Raw genomic sequence first — 18118 nt, forward strand, 5'->3', positions numbered from 1 at the left:
GTGTGAGAAGGAAGAAAGGCTTGAAGTCGGCTTGACGGGCCTTCACGGTAAAAGGAAGTCTTAGAACAGATTTATTATAGGTCTAGTGAAAGCAGGCTGGCTGGCTGGCTGGGCATGGTGTACAGCCTTGTAATCCTAGCACTCAGGAGGCTGAACTTGCAGGAGGGTTGAAAGTTCAGAGCCATCCTAGGCTACCGTGTCTCAAAAAAAAAAAAAAAAAAAAAGTGAAGACTACCTTAGTGGTCGTCTTGATTGATTTGGTCACCTCTCTTCAGTAACCTCTGCTGTCACCACCCAAGCTTTCAGACGCCCACCTTTCCTTCCTGTTTAATATACCCTACCTCCACCTGGTCACACATACAGGGGATCAAGTTCCCCCCGGAAAAAAATAACCATTTCCTCTTTGGAATGAGGGACACAGAAGAGAAACATTTTTTTGTGGTCCAGTGAATGAGTGAATGAACTTCGTTTGCTGTTAACTCTGCCCACGTAATTCCAGTCTGTCTCTGGTTCAGCCTCTATCACGTGTGTTCATGTGTGTACTTGGGTACATGTGTGTGTATGCACAGCATGTGAAGGCCAGAGAACAATCTTGGGTGTTGTCTCTCAGGTGCAAACACTTGTTTTGAGGCTGGGTCTCTGGTTGGCATGGATCTCACTGTCTCTGCCCCCTGCCCCCAGCACCAGGATTACAAACACACTACCGTGCCCGGTTTCTTTGTCTTATTTGTTATTTTTGGTTGGTTGGTTGGTTGGTTTTTGGTTTTTCAAGACATGGTTTCTCTGTGTAGCCTTGGCTGTCCAGGAACCCACTTTGTAGACCATGATGACCTTGAACTCACAGAGATCGGCCTGCCTCTGCCTCCCAAGGGCTGGGATTAAAGGTGTGCGCCACCACCACCACCACCACCACCGCCGCCGCCGCCGCCGCCGCCGCCGCCGCCCTGCATTTTTTTTTTTAATCTTTTATAAATTCTGGGCATCAAACTCTTGAGGTCTTCATGCTTACATGGCAAGTACTTTGCTGGCTGAGCTGTTCCCCATCCCCTTATCAATCTCATTTCCATTGTTTCCCCTTGGATTTCATTGTGACTAAGGGACTTTTTAAAAAAATTACACTTACTAACTGGGTGTGGTGGTGCGCACCTTTAATCCCAGCCCTTGGGAGGCAGAGGCAGGTGGATCTCTGAGTTCAAGGTTATCCTGATCTACAAAGTGAGTTCCTGGACAGCCAAGACTACACAGAAAAAAACCCTGTCTTAAAAAACCAAAAAGAAAAAAAATTACATTTACTCATGTGTGTGTGTGTGTGTGTGTGTGTGTGTGTGTGTGTGTGTGTACATACATGTATGAAAACCACAGCACAGGTGTGGTGATCAGAGGATAAGGGCTGAGAATCGGCTCTCTCCTCCACCCACCGAGTGGGTCTTAGGGATGGCACCAGGTTTGGCAGCAAGCGCTTTACTGTGAGCCGTCTCACTGGAACAGCATCTTTTCCCCTCTCAGATAGTCTCAGCATGTTGTCCAGGCTGAATTCCTGGGCTCAAGCCTCAGCCTCCTAGAGCTGAAACTACAGATAAATGCCATCATACCTAGCTTCTGATGTCTCTAGACATCTCAGGATCCTCTGTCACAGGCAGAGAGTGTCCCCCACTAGTTTGGGGCTCTCTGAGGTTGGAGTTCTGTTTGTCTGGAGCTCTACCCTGAATGGGAACAAGCAGTTGAAGGGGCCATTTTATACAAGAAGATTGATGAGTGACCTAGGACCAAATTGTAATCAGGAATAGAGGGTGACTTCTTTAAAAAAAATTTTTTTTTTTAGCTTTATTTTGTGTGTGTGTGTGTTGGCACACACATACCATGACATACATGTAGAGGTCAAAGGACAATTTGGAAATGTTTGCTCTTTTCTTCCACCTTGTGAGCCCTGGGGATTGAACTCAAGTTGTTGGTCTTGGCAACAAGTGCCTTAACCCATTGAGCCATATCATCAGCCCAGATGGTGACCTCTAGACAGGTCATCAGGAATCTAAGGAGAAGAGGCCCCTGACCCCACCCCCAGATGCACGGGCAGTGCCTTCCCCATCAGCATCTTTTCCCACCCGCGGATGGACCTGGGCTGTGTGATCTTTATCTGCTGGTCTGACATCCTGCCCTCTGCCTTATACGGCCGAGGAAGCTGCTCGTTACTGCTCACTCGTTTATTGAGCCCCACTGTATGTTGGGCATGGGATACAGGGTGTGACGCTTACCCTGTAGTACATAGGCACGAGAACTTGGGCGCAAGGGAGAGCTGGGTCACTCCAGTCTGTGAGGCCACACTGCTTTGTGCGCCATTGCCACCTGATGTCAAGAGTCCTTGAGGAAATGGGGGGTTCAGTGCAGGCCTGCCGTGAAATGCCCAAGCTGAGGACAGAAGACACTGGACTGTTGGCCAGAGGTTCTTCAGCTGTAATGTTCTGGGAAAGATGGGCATGGCATCATTGGGGAAGCGTCCTTTGGGGCTCACTCTGAACCCTGGTCATCCTCTTCTGTGCCCAGGGAAAATGCTACACGTGGCTGGTGACTGAGAGCGTCTGGCCTTCCTCTTTGACTCTGGAGGCCGTCTGTGGCCACTGCTCCAGCCCCTGCACTCTGGTGGTGTGTCTCCTGTCCGCAGGTTCCTAGAGCAATGAAATCACAGGTTTATCTGCCACATCTCCAGCCAACCCTCGCTCATCACCCACAGAAAGGAGAATGGTATTCTAAAGCCCGAAAGATTTTCCTGAGGACACGGAACTACCACTGACCAGGAAACCTGTTTTGTTACTAGCTCACTGTGTGGCCTAGGACAGATTACTTTCTATCCCTGGAAAATGGTGTCTGTAAGCAACCACCTCACCCCATGCATGTAGAACATTTATTTCAACTTAATATCGGGGTGAGTTCCAGAGACTCTGGAAGACTCATACCCTGAGAAAATCTCAGGGGAAAGAGAGTTCATTCCTGTCTGTCTTCCCAGTAGCCAATGTTCTATCCGGAAAGATGGGGTGGAGCCAGAAGTCAGGCAGGACATGGAAACAAGCTAGCTCGGTATGACCTGCATCCGACTACTGTTGATCCGCTGCCCTTCTTACGATGGCTCACTGGCTCCTCCCCCAGCCTGAATTGTTTATTTGCATGCCTGGCTTCAGGGACCACTTAATGACCGTTGTTGACTAAGAATTTCTTTAAATTCCTGACCTAGGGATCAACAACTAGGACTTTACAGACAGACAAAGATAGGAGATGGGTTCCACTGAACCTAGTGGACATGGGCTGGGCAAGATACAACTTCCTCAGGGCTGGCAAAATGGCTCAGCCTGTAAAGGTGCTCATCACCATGCCCGGCCACCTGAGTTGGGTCTCTGGCATATGATGAAAGAAAAAAACCAACTCTTGCAAGTTCACCTCTGACCTCCGTACACATGCTGTGGCACACACAAACACAAATGCTCAACAGACCAGCAGGAGCCTCTCCCATCTCCTGTAACTCAGTTCCTGCCTCCCATGGACCCTTCTGCTGGATAGAGTGGTAGAGCAGCCCATTCTGTCTGATGGCAGCAGACGCCTGGCTGTTTTCCCATGATGCTCTTGTCACCCGTTAGATGCCCTCTCCTACCTTCTATGGACGGACCTCTCGCGCCAAGGAGGTCCTGCACTATTCTTCCCAGCTGATACCCTGGTGAGGGAGGAAAAAGAGGTAAAGAAGAGAGGAACAGTAAAGGAAGGCTGCCTTGGACGTGGAGTAAGGACAGGCAGGGTAGAGCTGGGCCTTCCAATTGCAGCCTTTCTCACTCGGGAGGTGAAGGAATGCTCTGGACCCCTCTATTCATCCATGCCTTTACTCATCAAATCCTCCCTCTTGCTAGACCTTTCACCAATATTTCCATGCTCAGAAACTAGGCTGAGTATTAAGGATGCAGAGTGACCGAAGCCCTGGGTCTTCTGTGTGGAGTTTCCAGGCCGGCAACAACAGCCATGTGACACTGTAGGACCGCACAATGCAGTGTGCCAAGAAGACCGTCACTACCAGAACATGGAGACAAGCTGTCTGCTCAGGAGGGGCAGGCCCACGTTAACTGCTAAGGATGGAGCAGTGAAATCAGTAATGGCCCCAGAGGGCATGAGGGGCTAGGCCTGTTGCGCACAGCATTCAGGAGTTGTGGGAACAAGTTGGTGTTTGCTGTGCTATTTTGTTTCATTAGAGACAGGTTCATGCTTTGTAGTCCAGGTTGGCCTATAACTTGTAATCCCTCTGCCTCAGCCTTCCAAGTGCTGGGATTACAGGTGTAATCTGACCCCTCTTGTGATTCCCTTTCTGCTGAAGGGCTTAAGTAGAATAAAGCCTACCTGGATTTGCAGTTCTAACATCCTCAAGGGGCTAGGGCTTGAATCTCTGAGCTCTTCCTGGTTGATTCATTTTCTTAACTCTGGTAATTCTGAAGCTCTGGCCCTGTCTCCCACTCCTGCAGGCATTCCCTGGGCAAGCATATCCCACCCTTGGGGGAAATAACCAGAAAATTCATCTTCTGGTCAAGTCACAGCAGCCCTCGGATGGTACCGCAGTGCCAGCCAGGCATGCCCCCAGCCAGGCATGCCCCCAGAGAGCTTCACTGCTTGTTCCAGGGTAGCTAATGGCCAGCACAGTGTGCCCCGCCCCAGGAGCATGCTGGGGGTAGACCAGGGTAGCACTCACCCATTCTTTCCCTTGGCTCAGTCGGACGTATCCCTGGAAGGAGAAAGGGGATGAAGACTGAACCGCTTCCCTGGAGGCTTAGTGAGAGGTGTGAGGGGTTTTTCACAGGGACTCTAGGAACCCCATTGTCCTTGTGTCACAGTGGGAATGTGCCCATAGGAGGCAGTAGAGCGTAGATTGACATCACTGGGACTTGGCATCAGCCAGGAGGCATCCTTGGGAAAGTTCTTATCAGAACCTCAGTCACCTACTGAGCATATGGGGTGTTGTTGACAGAGATCGGGCCATGGTGAGGTTCTGCTGTGCTCAAGGGCACACACACACACACACACAAGTTTTTGAGACAAGGTCTCACCATGTAGTCTAGGCTGGCCTGGGACTTGTAGTGAGCTTCCTGTTCTGCCTCCTTAGTGCTAGGATTACTGGCATGTGTCATACCCAGCCTGCTTAAGTATTTTGTTTGTTTTGCTTGTGCTGGGGATTAAACCTAAGGCCTTACAAATGGCAAACACACCCCTTTTACCATTGAAATCCATGCCTAGCTAATGCTTCATCTTTTTTAATGTCTGGTCACAAGGTGTGTGTGTGTGTGTGTGTGTGTGTGTGTGTGTGTGTGTGTGTGTGTGTGTATGTACATAAATGGAAGCCAGAGGTGAACATTGTCTTCCAGAATGAATGTCCACTCTGTTTTTTGAGTCAGGGCCTCTCACTGAGCCTGACACTCAGCAATTTGGTTTGACTGGCTGGCCAGCAAGTCCCTAGTATCATCCTGTCTTTACCTTCCCGGTGCTAGGATTACAGGTGTGCTGCCTAGATTTTCATGTGGTGTTGAGTGCTAAATTCAGGTTCTCATGCGTGTGTGGCAAGCACTTTACTAATCGGGCCATCTCCCTGATTCCCCCCACCTCTTTTTTTTTGGTGGGGGGGAGACAGGGTCTCATGTAGCCGAGGCTGTCCTCAAACTCACTATATAGCCAAAAATGACCTTGAATTTCTAATACTCTTGTGTCCACCCACCAAGTGCTGGGATCACAGACATATGCCACCATGTCCCACTTATGTTCCATATTTTGACCTTTCCCCCACTGGTTGTCTTGTGTTTTGCAAATTCTTGCTGTTATGAACAACTTGGCAATGAACCCTCCTGTGGTGCAAACATCTCAGGGCTCACGTGACATTCTCATACAAATTTAAGATTCTCTGATGTGAAACTATTGGTCAAAAGTGTACATCCTTTAATTGCAGCACTCAGGAGGCAAAGACAGCCTGAACTCTATAAGTTCCAGGCCAGCCTGGTCTACAGAGTGAGTTCCAGGACAGCCAGGGCTACACAGAGAAACCCTGTCTGGGGGAAAAAAAAAGTACACATTTCCTACTTTGATGGATACAGCCAAATGGACAGCGCAAGTCGAGCATGTCTACTCAGGACAACAGTGTTGAAGAAAACACAAGCCAAGAGAACTCGGGCTCTGTCCAGTGTGACTTCTCTCTGTCTCTGGGACAGCTTTCTTGTTTCCAGGACCCTCAGGTACACAATAACTGTGCTTGAACGGCACAGAACTGGCTGGAAAGCCTGCCTTACATCTAGATGCTGCTGTCCATTTCCCAACACTCCCCATCACCCAGGTATGGCACCAGGGTGTAAAGCATCAGCCCTGCTCGTGTGCTGACAGCCCCTATATAGCTGTTGCCATTGGCCGTCCCTAAAGCATCCTGCTTGGATGATGACCAGTAGGGACAGTGCACCTCAGCATCCCGTGAACACCCTCTACATGGTGTTGCAGAAGCCACTCAGAACCACGCCCACTGCCTTTGCCACTTACCCTCCACCCGCTTCCCCATCAGGCCATAGAACTGGCGAGTTCTGCTTCTCTTCGTCTCCTGAAGCTGGAGTTCAAGGCTGGCAACAGGGATTCCCTAGAGAAGCCGAGAGTTAGCATTAGAGTGTGGAGCTGTTGAGACAGCGGAGCCATAACCATTTCAGCAACAGCTTGGCACGAGGGTCTTTTGCATATTTTACCCCAAACATTGTGTTAATGATGATGTAAAATTGCACCTGCTGTGTTCCTGGTACCGTCCCAAGCACTTTCATTTCGTAACTCACTAATTCTCACCCAAACCTCACGACAATAGCCCAGTGTTATTGCTGTCAGCATTTTATAGATGAAGACATACAGGTAACAGAGATGAAATAGTATGTCCAAAAATAATTGAGAAGTGGAGTCAGAACTTGAACCAAAGCCATCTGGACCAAAGGGCAGGCTCTCAAACACTCAGTCAAATTTTCAATATAACTATAACTACCATTAAGACTGAGGGGGCTGGAGAGATGGCTCAGCGGTTAAGAGCACTGACTGCTCTTCCAGAGGACAGGTTCAATTCCCAGCACCCACATGGCAGCTGACAACTGTCTCTAACTCCAAGATCTGACACCTTCACATAGACATACATGCAGGCAAAGCACCAATGCAAATAAAATAAAAATTATTTAAAAAAAAAAAAAAAAAGACTATGGAGCCGGGCGGTGGTGACAGCGCATGCCTTTAATCCCAGCAGAGCCAGGTGGATCTCTGTGAGTTCAAGGCCAGCCTGGGCTACCAAGTGAGTTCCAGGAAAGGCGCAAAGCTACACAGAGAAACCCTGTCTCGAAAAACCAAAAAAAAAAACAAAAAACAAAACACTATCACCACCACCACATACATCCACACACAAAGGCAGAAGCAGGAGGATTGCCCCAAACTGGAGGTTAAACTAGTCTATTGTAGTTCCAGGTCAGCTAGGGATAAATAGTAAGACTGTCTCAAAAAGAACGTGTGCCTGGCAGTGGTGGTGCACACCTTTGATCCCAGCACTCGGTAGGCAAAGGTAGGTGGAGCTCTTTGAGTTCGAGGCCAGCCTGGATGGTCTACAGAGTGAGTTCCAGGACAGTCAGGGCTACACAGAGAAATCCTGTCTCAGAAAAGAAAAAATAAAACAAAACATGTGACTCCTGTCCATTTTACATATGTGGAAATTGAGGTAGCCAACTAACCCTGATCAGGGTAACAGAAGCAGCTGAAGCAGGATTCAAAGGTCTTGAGAAATGTCAACAAAGACCAGAAGTGGCAGGCCAACCAGGGCTAATGGCTGTTCTCCTTCCCATTGTCCCAGATTTACCCTTCCCAGACAGAGCTGGGCATCCTGGGAGGAGTCCCAATGGGATCTGGGTGGAGCTATTGCCCTGGAAAAAGCCATTTTAATGCTCTAGTCTAGCCCAGTTGGCAAATATCCTTTCCAATGGCTGTAAATCTAAGTCTTCCCTCCCCCCCGCCCCAGTGACCTTGACTCTCTGAGGGAGCACCTTTTTTATGACCATCTCTGAACTGAGACAGGTAAGAAGCGCCTTTTCCAACAAGGCTGAAGACAGGCCACAGCCTCGAGGCTCTAGGCTGGAAGCTGGGACAGCTCAGTGGCTCCAGGGATCCAGCTGGGAGTCAGGGAAGACCCATGGGCTGTTTGGGACTTGTCACACCCTGTTTTCATGATTGATTGTTTTCTAAGTGTTGGCCTAATTCAGTCTCCCAATCTGTCTCCTCCCTGAGATGGCGGTGGCTGGGGCAGCAGTCGCCAGCTGGAGTCGCCCAGCCTAGCCAGAAACCAGAGAAAAGTCTCTTTGGAGATTTAGGCCCATCTTTGAAAAGCTCCCGAAAACCACTTTGCCTTAATAAAGGCCATCCTTCCAGCAGGAACTTGAAAGAGTGGTCTTTTACGAATTAAATAGAGCAGACCCTTCTATCCACCAGGTTTCTGAGAGGGGAGGGGAAGCATTAGGAGGACCATTCTGTTTTACCCAGAAAGCCCAGGGGTGGCTGCAGGCAGGGTACCCTGGGAACTGGGAACCATCAGATCATCCCATTTTTAGTGACACTTAGCAACCCACAGCGTCAGTCTGCAGGACTTCTGGTCATCTAGCCTCTCCTCACTCCTGCTGGATGAGCTAATTGACCGCGGGTGGGAACCAGAGCGGCCAATGCCGTGTGAAATGGATGACACTTCCATATGGCCGTAGCCAGTGTTCTCTACGATCCAACAGGACTTTCACACATTGCAAGTCTGTTACTGACTAAAAAAAAAAAGTCATAGCTCCAAATGAGCTGGGGGTTAGTTTCTCTCTCCCTCCTTCTTGCAGGTAAGGAAACTGAGGCTGAGAGTAGCAGGAGTCAGTGGAGAAGCTGAGACTTGAACCCAGGTCTCCCAGACCTGCTGTCCTCTCCCATTGCCCACATTTCCCTAGTCAAACTAGAGAGGACCACCTCAGCAGGGCTGTCTGTGCATAGTTTTTTTTTCTGGGGCCCATCTTGAATCTTTCTCTTCTCCTTAGGCTGGCCTTGAACTCTCTATGGATCGAAGAATGACCCTGAACTGACCCTTCTGCCTCGACCTCCTGAGTGCTGAGACTGCAGGCATGCACCACCATGCGGTTTTACGTGGTGTTTATGTGGATGAAACCCAGGACATTGTGTATACTAAACAAGCCCTTTACCAACTGAGCCACATCCCTAACCTCCCACTCCTAACAGCTTCCGGGGACCTTACATGGCCCAGCAACACACACCAACATCAGCTGAGTGTCCTTTCCATCCTGGGACTGTGGGGAGACGGGCTCCAGATGCCCTCCTGGTTCCTAGGTCAGGGATGGGAGCTCCAAGGCCAGGGCCTTCGCCTAGGTCAGAGGTATTGAATCTCAGAGTAGGTTGGGGCTCCAACTTTTAGATTTCTTTCCAGTGGCAGTACTTGGGAGTTTGGTAGTCACTACCATAGTCAAACACTGGTGCTTGTCGGGGAACCAAGGTGTTTCTTTTGTGTGAGACAGAGTAGTAATCCTGCTCTAGTTAGTCCCTTGAAAATAAGTTCTCTGATGCTCAGATACAGAGTCAGAACCTAGCTAAGGTGGAAGCTGTACTTTTGAAGCAGTACATCTTAGACAAGCTCCTTGACCTCTGTACCTCAGTTTTCTCATCTGCGAAATGGGGATAACAATGGTAGTTTCCCTATGAAGTTGAAACAAGTTACTGTTTATGATATAGACAGTCGGGACAATATGAGGGACATTGTAGGTGTTAACTGTTTCTATACACACGGCACACATTGTTGCTCTCACAAGTACAAGCCGATGGCTGGACAGATCAGGGCTCGTGGCCTTGACCCTCCCCAGTCAGGGGAGTTGAGCAGCCTGCCTTTCAGGGTTTGGGGTACACTCTGCTATCCTGGCAGCCTCAGAAGGAATCTCCCAGCCCTCCACCATGGCTCATCAGCTCAGAAAGGTACCTTCAGGTTCACGGTCACCCAGGACTCTGCTTCTGTGCCGAGCGTCCGTTCCTCTCTGTCCCCTGCTGTCCTGCACACTGACGGCCCGATCAGGAGACACAGGGCCAGGAGGGGCAGCATGGTGAGCAAGTGCTGCTCTGTCCGGGGAGTCCAGGAAGCCCCTCCGCCTGATGCCACCTCCTTCAGCAGCGGTCACTCCGGTGTGGGTGGAAATCTTCCCGGGTTCTCCAGGCTTCCCGGCCCCTCGGCTTCCTTCCTGGGGCTAATCCCATCTTTGGTCTGCTTCACTGACAGCCTCTCTTCCTGGCGGCTTGAGCCAATCCCATCAAGAGCCTAGACCTCCCCATAGCCACCCCCAACATTTGATCCCAAGGCTTAGCGCTGATGCAATGCCAGCCTCACCTTTGGCGGAGTTCCCTCCCGTGACAGGTGCACAATGGCGGCGGCGTATGTGGGGCCTGGAGATTACAGCTTGCCAGGGGCAACCCCCAGGGCAGTATCTCTGTCGCCGGAAATGGGAAGAGAGCTGTATGGCGCTTCCCTTCCTGCGCTCTCAAGGTTGGCCAATATGTCACTGCCCATCAACCACGCCCTCTCCATCTCTTCTCTCTCTGCACTCTGCCCATCCACAGCCCCCACGTGAGTGTAGAGCACACTGCTTGCCCTGGGAGGTGCCAGTCGTTAAAGAAGCGAGGCTTCTTGCAAGTGGGAACTGAGATTTGCCAGAAAATGCCCTCTGAGTCCAAACATCAGCCATGACCCTCAGCAATGTCCCACTATTGCCAAAACGGCCTTCTACTCCTGCACCACACTGGTCCCCCATGCTTGTAGCCCGTGTGCCTCCCTGTCCCTCTTCTTTCTCCGAGTATGTATGCTCAGTCCCTGTCTGTTCAGCTCCTCCCTCTGCCTGGCCAGCCATCCGTCTGTCATCTGTCAATCTGGAACCAGGGCCCTGTGGTCAGAGACCCAGGGTCCACTTGGAGCATCATTGTTGGATAGCTTTGTGACCTCTGGCTATAACTTAACCCCTGTAAACCACAGGACCCTCCTGGGTAACACAAGGCTGAGGATGAAGCAACACAATGCATGTGGAGCTTCCAGCAGAGTGTGGAAAGGTAAATATTTAATGTCTGTTAACTATTGTTTCTTTTTGAGATAAGAGTTTCTCTGTGCAGCCCTGGCTGCCCTGGAACTCGCTCTGTAGACCAGGCTGGCTTTGAAATCAGGGATCCTCCTGCCTCTGCCTCCTGAGTGCTGAGATTAAAGGCACCTGTCACCATGCCTGGCTATTATTATTACTATTATTGACTGCATGAGAAGATGATGAAGACACTCTGCCTGACCTCGTCACCAGAAATCTCTGGTGGGTGGGTTGCAATAGGAATTGTTTCGGAATGCCAGCACATGCTAAAATGCAGATTTCCTGGTTCAGCCCATCACTCAGTGCCCCCATGGGCAAGACACCCAATACCTCCACCCTCTCGTTTGGGGCTTTCCATCATCTTCCTGAACCCATATTCCACTTTTGCCATCTTCCTTATACACATGCGGCAACAGGCAGGTCAGGCTCGATCTAAAGGAGTATTCTGGATTCGGGTGCCATTAGGGATTGCAGGATGGCCTGCATGTGGAAGATGGCCTTACCACTGCAGGCACAGACAGATTTAGCCCGCGAGGAGTTTATGAGCCTCAGTTTCCCTGACTGCAAACCTCCGAGGGTGGGGCGAGTAGTTCATGAATGACTGGGTAAAGGGCTCACAGGCCCAGAGGAAGCCTGGGCCTCAGCACTGGTCTTGAGGCTCCCCACTTCGCTGGCCAAGGAGCCACTGTGCCTGCGGCAGGATGTGGTGGGCGCACTGTGTGGACGAGGCGGGAGGCATCGGGCAGATGAGAGGGCGGGGAGAAGAGAGAGAAAACCCCAAAGGTCCGGAAGGCCGAGAGGGAAGCAGGGCACCAGCTGGAAACCGCGGCTATTTGCAGAGTCGCCCTAGGTTTGCGGTCAGGCTGGGGCTGGAAGGCCCGGCGACCGGGTTCGCAGCCCCGCCCGGTGTCCTCGGCCACCCGGGGCGAGGCCCTGGCCGATGAGTCCCTTTCGCGGCGACGTTGAGGCTCGGGAGGCTGCTAGGTTGGGGCGCCGAAGCCAGAAGGAGGACAAGGCCACCGGAGGAGAAACGTGTGCGGGCCTGGAAGGGTAAGATTCTGGGGAAAACGCAGTGTGGGCGGGGCCCCGGCAGGTTGGGTGGGCGGGGCCCGGCAGGTTGGGGTGGGCGGGGCCCGGCAGGTTGGGGTGGGCGGGGCCCGGCAGGTTGGGACTCCCGTACTGCTCGGGCGGGCAGCGCCCTCCACCTGCCAAACGACGCAGCGCCTAAGACGGGCCGAGCTGGCCAGCGCCCCCTATCGGCTGAGGCCGGCAGCAGCCCTCACCGACCGATGCCCGCAGGTTCAGGTCCGGAACAACCGCGTGTGGGCGGCCCGGTCCGGGGAGGCGCTCCGGCCGCGGGGCGGGTCGCGGCAGCGGTGAGGCTCTCTGGGCGCCGGGTGGGCGCGAAGGATTACTAAAGGCTGCGGTTTGGCTAGGATTACGGAGCCGAGAAGAAAAAGATGCAAGCGAGGAGGGAATGAAAAAAAAAAAAAAGACGAGGGAGAAAAGGGAAACACTAGATCCCGCGGGCGAGCTGCGGGCAGGAAGCCGACGCTTCCAAGCGCCCACTCGGCCAGAGGAGGGGGGTCGTGGGCCCGTTGCTCCAGGAGGCCAGGCGCCATGGGTGGCAGAGTCGGGATTCGAACCTGGATCTGCATTTGGCTCGAGTGTTCGTTCATTTCCTGGACCAAGGAACTGGAGTAGGGGAGGGCGGGGTTGGGGAGCTCGGATGAGAGGTCTCGCTGCGGAGAAGGAGCGTTGTTAGAGGACAATCTGGGGACACTCGCGGACCCTGCTTCCGTCCTTCCTACGCCCTTCCAGCGCCCCCACGTGGAAGCTTCCGACCGACTCACCGCCCCTCCTAGACCACCTTGTGCAGGCGGGGCGGAGCTGCGTGCTGGCCTCTGAGGACCTGTTCTTTGCATAGAGGGACAATGGGTTCCTTCCATTGGCGGAGGAGTAATGTGGCTCAGGTCACCCCGGAGTCCAGACCCGGGGAACATCAAATATAAACCCTGTGCTTGGACCTCCATTGCAACAGCTTGGACACGCCTCTCTCCTTCACCCCGTTACCTTACTGTTCCCCTTCATTGACGATGGGTTTTCTTGACACAGCAGGGCATCTGCAGAAGATCAGGCACACGGGGCAGAACTCTCTGTCTCTATCCACACTGGGAGATGGAGCCCAGAACTGGGGTGGGCAGATATTTGCTCACATTTGGAGGATTTAACCCAAAGCTCTCATGCTCTTGGCATCTTTAATCCTGTTAGGCCATTGGCCTCCGCTTCCCCCATCTCTGGAAGGGTCTAGAAAGTGCCTGATGTGTTGCCAAGTCCACTGCCAGCAGATCAAAGTTTGGTGGTGGTTTTACTTTTGGTTCTTTTAACCTTTCTTTTATGTGCATGGGTGTTTTGTCTCCGTGTATGTGCACTACACGTGTTCTCTGCCTGTGGAGGCCAGAAGAGGGCGTTGTGAACCACAATGCGAATTCTGGAAATGGAACCAGGATCCTTTGGAAGAAAATCGCTGTGTTCGTTCTTAACCGCGGAGCCATCTCTCCAGCCCCCGGATCAGAATTTTGAGAATGATCACGAGGGGTGAACCCCTGTTCTCCACCACCCCCATCACCAGCCCTTCCCCACAGGCTCAGGGGTGCAGAGCCTGGGGCCTTCTCTCGGCTCCTCTCCTTTTCTCTCACCCCTGCAGGGCCTCCTCACACACGTCTCTTTAAAGTCAGACGCCAGGGTGGGTGTAAACCAAGAGAGCCAGAGTAGAGTGCTAAGGTTCAAATTATGACCTGGTCACTTAACCATGGGTGGCAACCTTAGATAAGCTGCTTAACTGTTTTGAACTTCCCTTACTGTAGCAGAGAGAGAGAGAGAGAGAGAGAGAGAGGGAGGGAGGGAGGGAGGGAGGGAGGGAGGGAGGGAGGGAGGGAGGGAGGGAGGTTATGGGGGCTAAGAAGATAACACAAGAACGTTGCACAGCATTTGTTTAGCTCACTGTCAGCATGTAATAAATGGCAGCAATTACAGCCGTTAATAATATAATTAAACGACAACATCCATCTACATTCCCTGGGAAAGCCCAGATTAAAGAAAGTCACCGGGGCATTCCCTGATGTTTCGCCATCCAGTTGCTTCTTAAAGATGGCCAACAAGGTGCCCGCCACCCTCCTGTGTGAGGTCTCTTCCTCAGATAAAGTTCAGCACCCTAGATCTTAAAGGTGGGCCCAGGGAAGCTGGTGAAGCCCTGTGTCCTGCAGGAGTTCTGGGTTCTAGCACTGCCCCTTGCCTCAAGGGGACCCAAGGAACCTTTCTGAAGTGCTCATCTCTCCCAGTGCCTGCAAGCCTTAAGCCCTCTAATCTGACCCCATTAGTGAAGGGAGAGAAGCTCTGTTGAAAACCCGCCCTCTCTTCCTGGAGCCTGGTCTGAGTGCTGGAGGAGAGTGAACTGCTAATTGAAAATGTCTATAACGCGTTGCCCCGGTCTGCTGAGCGGAGCCTCCAGCTCCCGAGGTCTGCAGAGCAGCTTGTTACCCTCGTCTGGAAAGACTGGCGTGGAAACAGTGTCTTGGGGTGGGAGCCTGGGTAGCTGGACTCGAGGGGGACCTGGGCTATCTTTGCAGGACGTTCTTTGTCCTGCTTTTCCTAACCACTGCCTGGACACCCAAGCTACCACAACTGGGGGGGGGGGCAGCTGGAGATGAGGGGCTTCCATGCTCTCCTGGGTCCTTCCTGGATCTGCCCAACCCTACTATGGTCTGAGGCGAACATGGAGCAGATGGGGAGAGCTGTGGGTTGGGAGAGAATTCCCAGCCGTTTCTGGGCCGGTTGTGCAAGCATTTAGGACTGGAACAGGCGGCTGTGGAAGTTAAGGTCAAGATGCTCTGGGTTCCCTGGGTCTACTAGGCCTGGAGCTGGGATCTAGGCTCTTCTTGGTGTGCCTGATCCCTGTTCCTGCAGTTCTGACCCTGCCGATGCAGACAACCAAGGTTTAGTTCACATCCCATCTCTGCTCAGCCCTTAGGGACTACAAAATTTCTTTTCTTAAACATTTTTTAAAATATTTTATTTTACCCATACAGGTGTTTAGTCTGTGTATGTCTATGCAGCACTTGTGTGCCTGGTGCCCATGGAGGCCGGAACAGGCATCAGACGCCCTGGGACTGAAGTTAAAGAGGGTTGTGAGCCACCATGTGGCTCCTGGGAATCCAACCACTGTCCTCTGGAAGAGCAGCCTGTGCTCTTAACTGCTAAGAGATCTTTGCAGATCCCTGTTTGATTTTTGAGACAGTTTCATTTTGTAGACCAGGCTGGTCTTGAACTCAATCTTTCTCTTTCTGTCCCTCTAGTACTAGGATTATAGGCATGTTGTACCATGCCCAGCTGAGCCTCTCTTTAAAAAAAGTTCACATCCGCCGGCGGCGGCGGCGGCGGCGACGGTAATCCCAGCACTTGGGAGGCAGAGCCAGGCGGATATCTGTGAGTTCGAGGCCAGCCTGGTCTACAGAGCGAGATCCAGAACAGGTCCCAAAACTACACAGAGAAACCCTGTCTCAGGAAAAAAAAAAAAAAAAAAAAAAAAGTTCACAAACAAGGCTCTGGGTCTTCCTGCATGGCTCTTCAGCAGGTGTAGTGAAGTTTTGTCCAGAGCATGTGTGTGCCATATGAGGAGGGGTGGAGACAGGTCACTGGAATAGCTCAGGGATGACCTGGGGTGGGGCTGGGTGAGGCCAATCTTGAGCCTTGAGCTCCAGAAGAGAGGGCTGAGCTCAGTGACAGCAGAGGGTGTCCTGGGTTTGAGGTCTGGAGGACAGGAAATGAGAGGTCCTGGGATGATGAAAGGAAATATGTCTCAAGGAAATAGGATGCCTGAGTGTTCTTCTGGAAATGCCTGTGACTGTCCAGGGGGAGGTGCATGGGGCTCAAAGAGCAAGGCATGGAGTAAAGTGAGGCCGTACACAGGGCTGTTAGGGAACACCAAGAAATCCCCCAAAGCCTGGGGAGATGGCTCAGTTTGAAGACCTGAGTGCAAATACCAAGAACTCACATAAAAGCCAGACCGGGTAAAGTGAGTCTGCAATCCCACATGAGGTTTGAGTCGGGGACAGGAGAATTACTACAGAATTTCAAGGACAGACAGCCTGGCTTGCCCTGTCAGGGTGGAAGGCAAGAGCTGACCCCTGAGGCTGTCCTCTGAGCTCTGAGACGAACACATGGTTGGGGATGGGGGCAGGGGAGGCCCAAAGAAACGTGAATGAACTGAAGATGTAGACTGTGAAATGGGTCAATTAGAGTCAGTACAGCAGCTGGATAAAACTAATGGGGGGGCGGGGCTAGCATAGTAGGGTGTCTCTAATGTGATTGCATCTGTTTAATACCATGGAAAACATGCCCGTTTATAAATGGATACACGCAGATGCCATGGAAGTAGCCGACACTCTGAGGATAGTGGATCCATCTGGGAAGCAAATTACCTATGGGGAAGGAGAGTGGGAAAGAGGAGGGATCTGAAAGAGACAAAGGTTGGCTCCATTTTTTTCTGCAAAGGGTTGTTTTTTAATTAAAAAAAAAACCATTTATTTATTATGTATACAGTGTTCTGCCTGCATGTCAGAAGAAGGCACCAGATCTCATTACAGATGGTTGTGAACCACCATGTGGTTGCTGGGAATTGAACTTAGGACCTCTGGAAAAGAAGTCAGTGCTCTTAACCTCTGAGCCATCTCTCCAGCCCCGGTTTTTAATTTTTTAATTTTAATTTTTTAAAAATTTGTACACTTATTATTTGTATGTGTGTTCATGGGGCAGAGGCATGTCCACGCCACAGCGTGTGTAGTCAGAGGACAGCCACGGGAGTTGGTGCTCCCCCTCCATCGTGGGGGTCCCGGAGACTGAACGCGGGACATCATCACAGTTGACAGCAAGCAGAGTCATTTTACTGGCCCCGGTTCTGGTGTGTAAAGCTCAGGTGTGATTCTGGTTTTGCACACATTGATGTGCCTTATACAATGAGTAAGTTCTGGAAAAGAAGACTCCAGTGGAAGTCGGAAACCATGGAGGACAGCCTCAAATGTGGCTGGGGCAGAGTGCTTGCCTGGCATGTCTGAGGCCGTGGGTTCAGTCCCCGGCAATGAGCAGGGATGGGAGGGGATGATTCATTTCAGTGACCTTATTAGCCAGTGCAGCTGGAGGGGTAGTTAACCCCGAGGCAGGGGGATGACCATGTTGAATTCCACAGGAGTCCTTGAGTCTCCAGCGCCCAGGGGCTGGTGGGCAAGAACAGTGTTGAGGCTTGAAGCTCTGGGGAGACTAAAGCCAAGCCCCAGTGCCTGGGCATGGAGAGTGGGTGATGCCCCATCTTGGCAGGCAGCAGGGTGAAGGATGCAGTGCCAAGCTGGGCAGAGGGGCTGCCAGGGTGGAAGATCAGAGGAGCGGATGGGGGTGCTGGGGCATTGTCAGGGCTTGAAGCAGGAGGCTGATGGGGGTGGAGTGTGGGGGATCAGCAAAGCTCGGGGGAGGAGGCCAAGAGGAAGTGGGTATTGCCAAGCATGTGGTGGGAAGCAGTTGGTGCCAGCTTGGGGCTGGGGGGCAGAGGGCATGGATGGGTACTCTGGGCCTAGTCTCCTCAGGTCTCCTTCAGCTGTTCAGTTTTGTAACATACACAGTTTTGCGGTTACCATATTGTAGTATCCTGGAGTTTCAGGGTCAGAGGACCTTTGGGGCCCCTCTGTACAGAAAAGGACAGCCATGCCCAGGGGTGGGGAGACTGGCCTAGGCAAGGCCACCCTGTGAGTCTAGTGACAAGACCTGAACCGGAGGGCGCTCTGTGTTTGGATGTGTGCCAGCCCTGTGGGTTGCGTGGTGGGAAGGAGGGGATATATGAGAGGGGTATGAGGAAGGGCTCCATGCTGACTGGGGCCAAAAGCCCCTCTGTCAAGCAATGAGGC

The 18118-nt window shown here is 51.9% G+C and overlaps 1 protein-coding gene across 1 annotated transcript; it reads right to left on the reverse strand.

Moving 5' to 3' along the window:
* Positions 1-1895: 1895 nt before the first annotated feature.
* Positions 1896-11157, reverse strand: Tac4 (tachykinin precursor 4). The gene is made up of 4 exons (XM_028868989.2): positions 10025-11157; positions 6541-6634; positions 3641-3700; positions 1896-2663 (listed from the first exon to the last, which is right to left on the reverse strand). The coding sequence occupies exons 1-4, from the start codon at positions 10142-10144 to the stop codon at positions 2506-2508; spliced, it is 432 nt and encodes a 143-aa protein (XP_028724822.1). The 5' UTR covers positions 10145-11157; the 3' UTR covers positions 1896-2505.
* Positions 11158-18118: the final 6961 nt, after the last annotated feature.

This window comes from Peromyscus leucopus, chromosome 8b (genome assembly GCF_004664715.2).
Source record: "Peromyscus leucopus breed LL Stock chromosome 8b, UCI_PerLeu_2.1, whole genome shotgun sequence".
NCBI lineage: Eukaryota > Metazoa > Chordata > Mammalia > Rodentia > Cricetidae > Peromyscus > Peromyscus leucopus.

Excerpts from the sequence above, each read along its gene's own strand:
- Tac4 (XM_028868989.2), bottom strand. The coding sequence starts at position 10,144 with ATGCTGCCCCTCCTGGCCCTGTGTCTCCTGATCGGGCCGTCAGTGTGC. Across the intron at positions 3,701-6,540 it reads GATGGGGAAGCGGGTGGAGG|GGTATCAGCTGGGAAGAATA; the intron begins GTAAGTGGCAAA and ends CTCCCTCACCAG. Across the intron at positions 2,664-3,640 it reads GAGAGGTCCGTCCATAGAAG|GAACCTGCGGACAGGAGACA; the intron begins GTAGGAGAGGGC and ends TCATTGCTCTAG.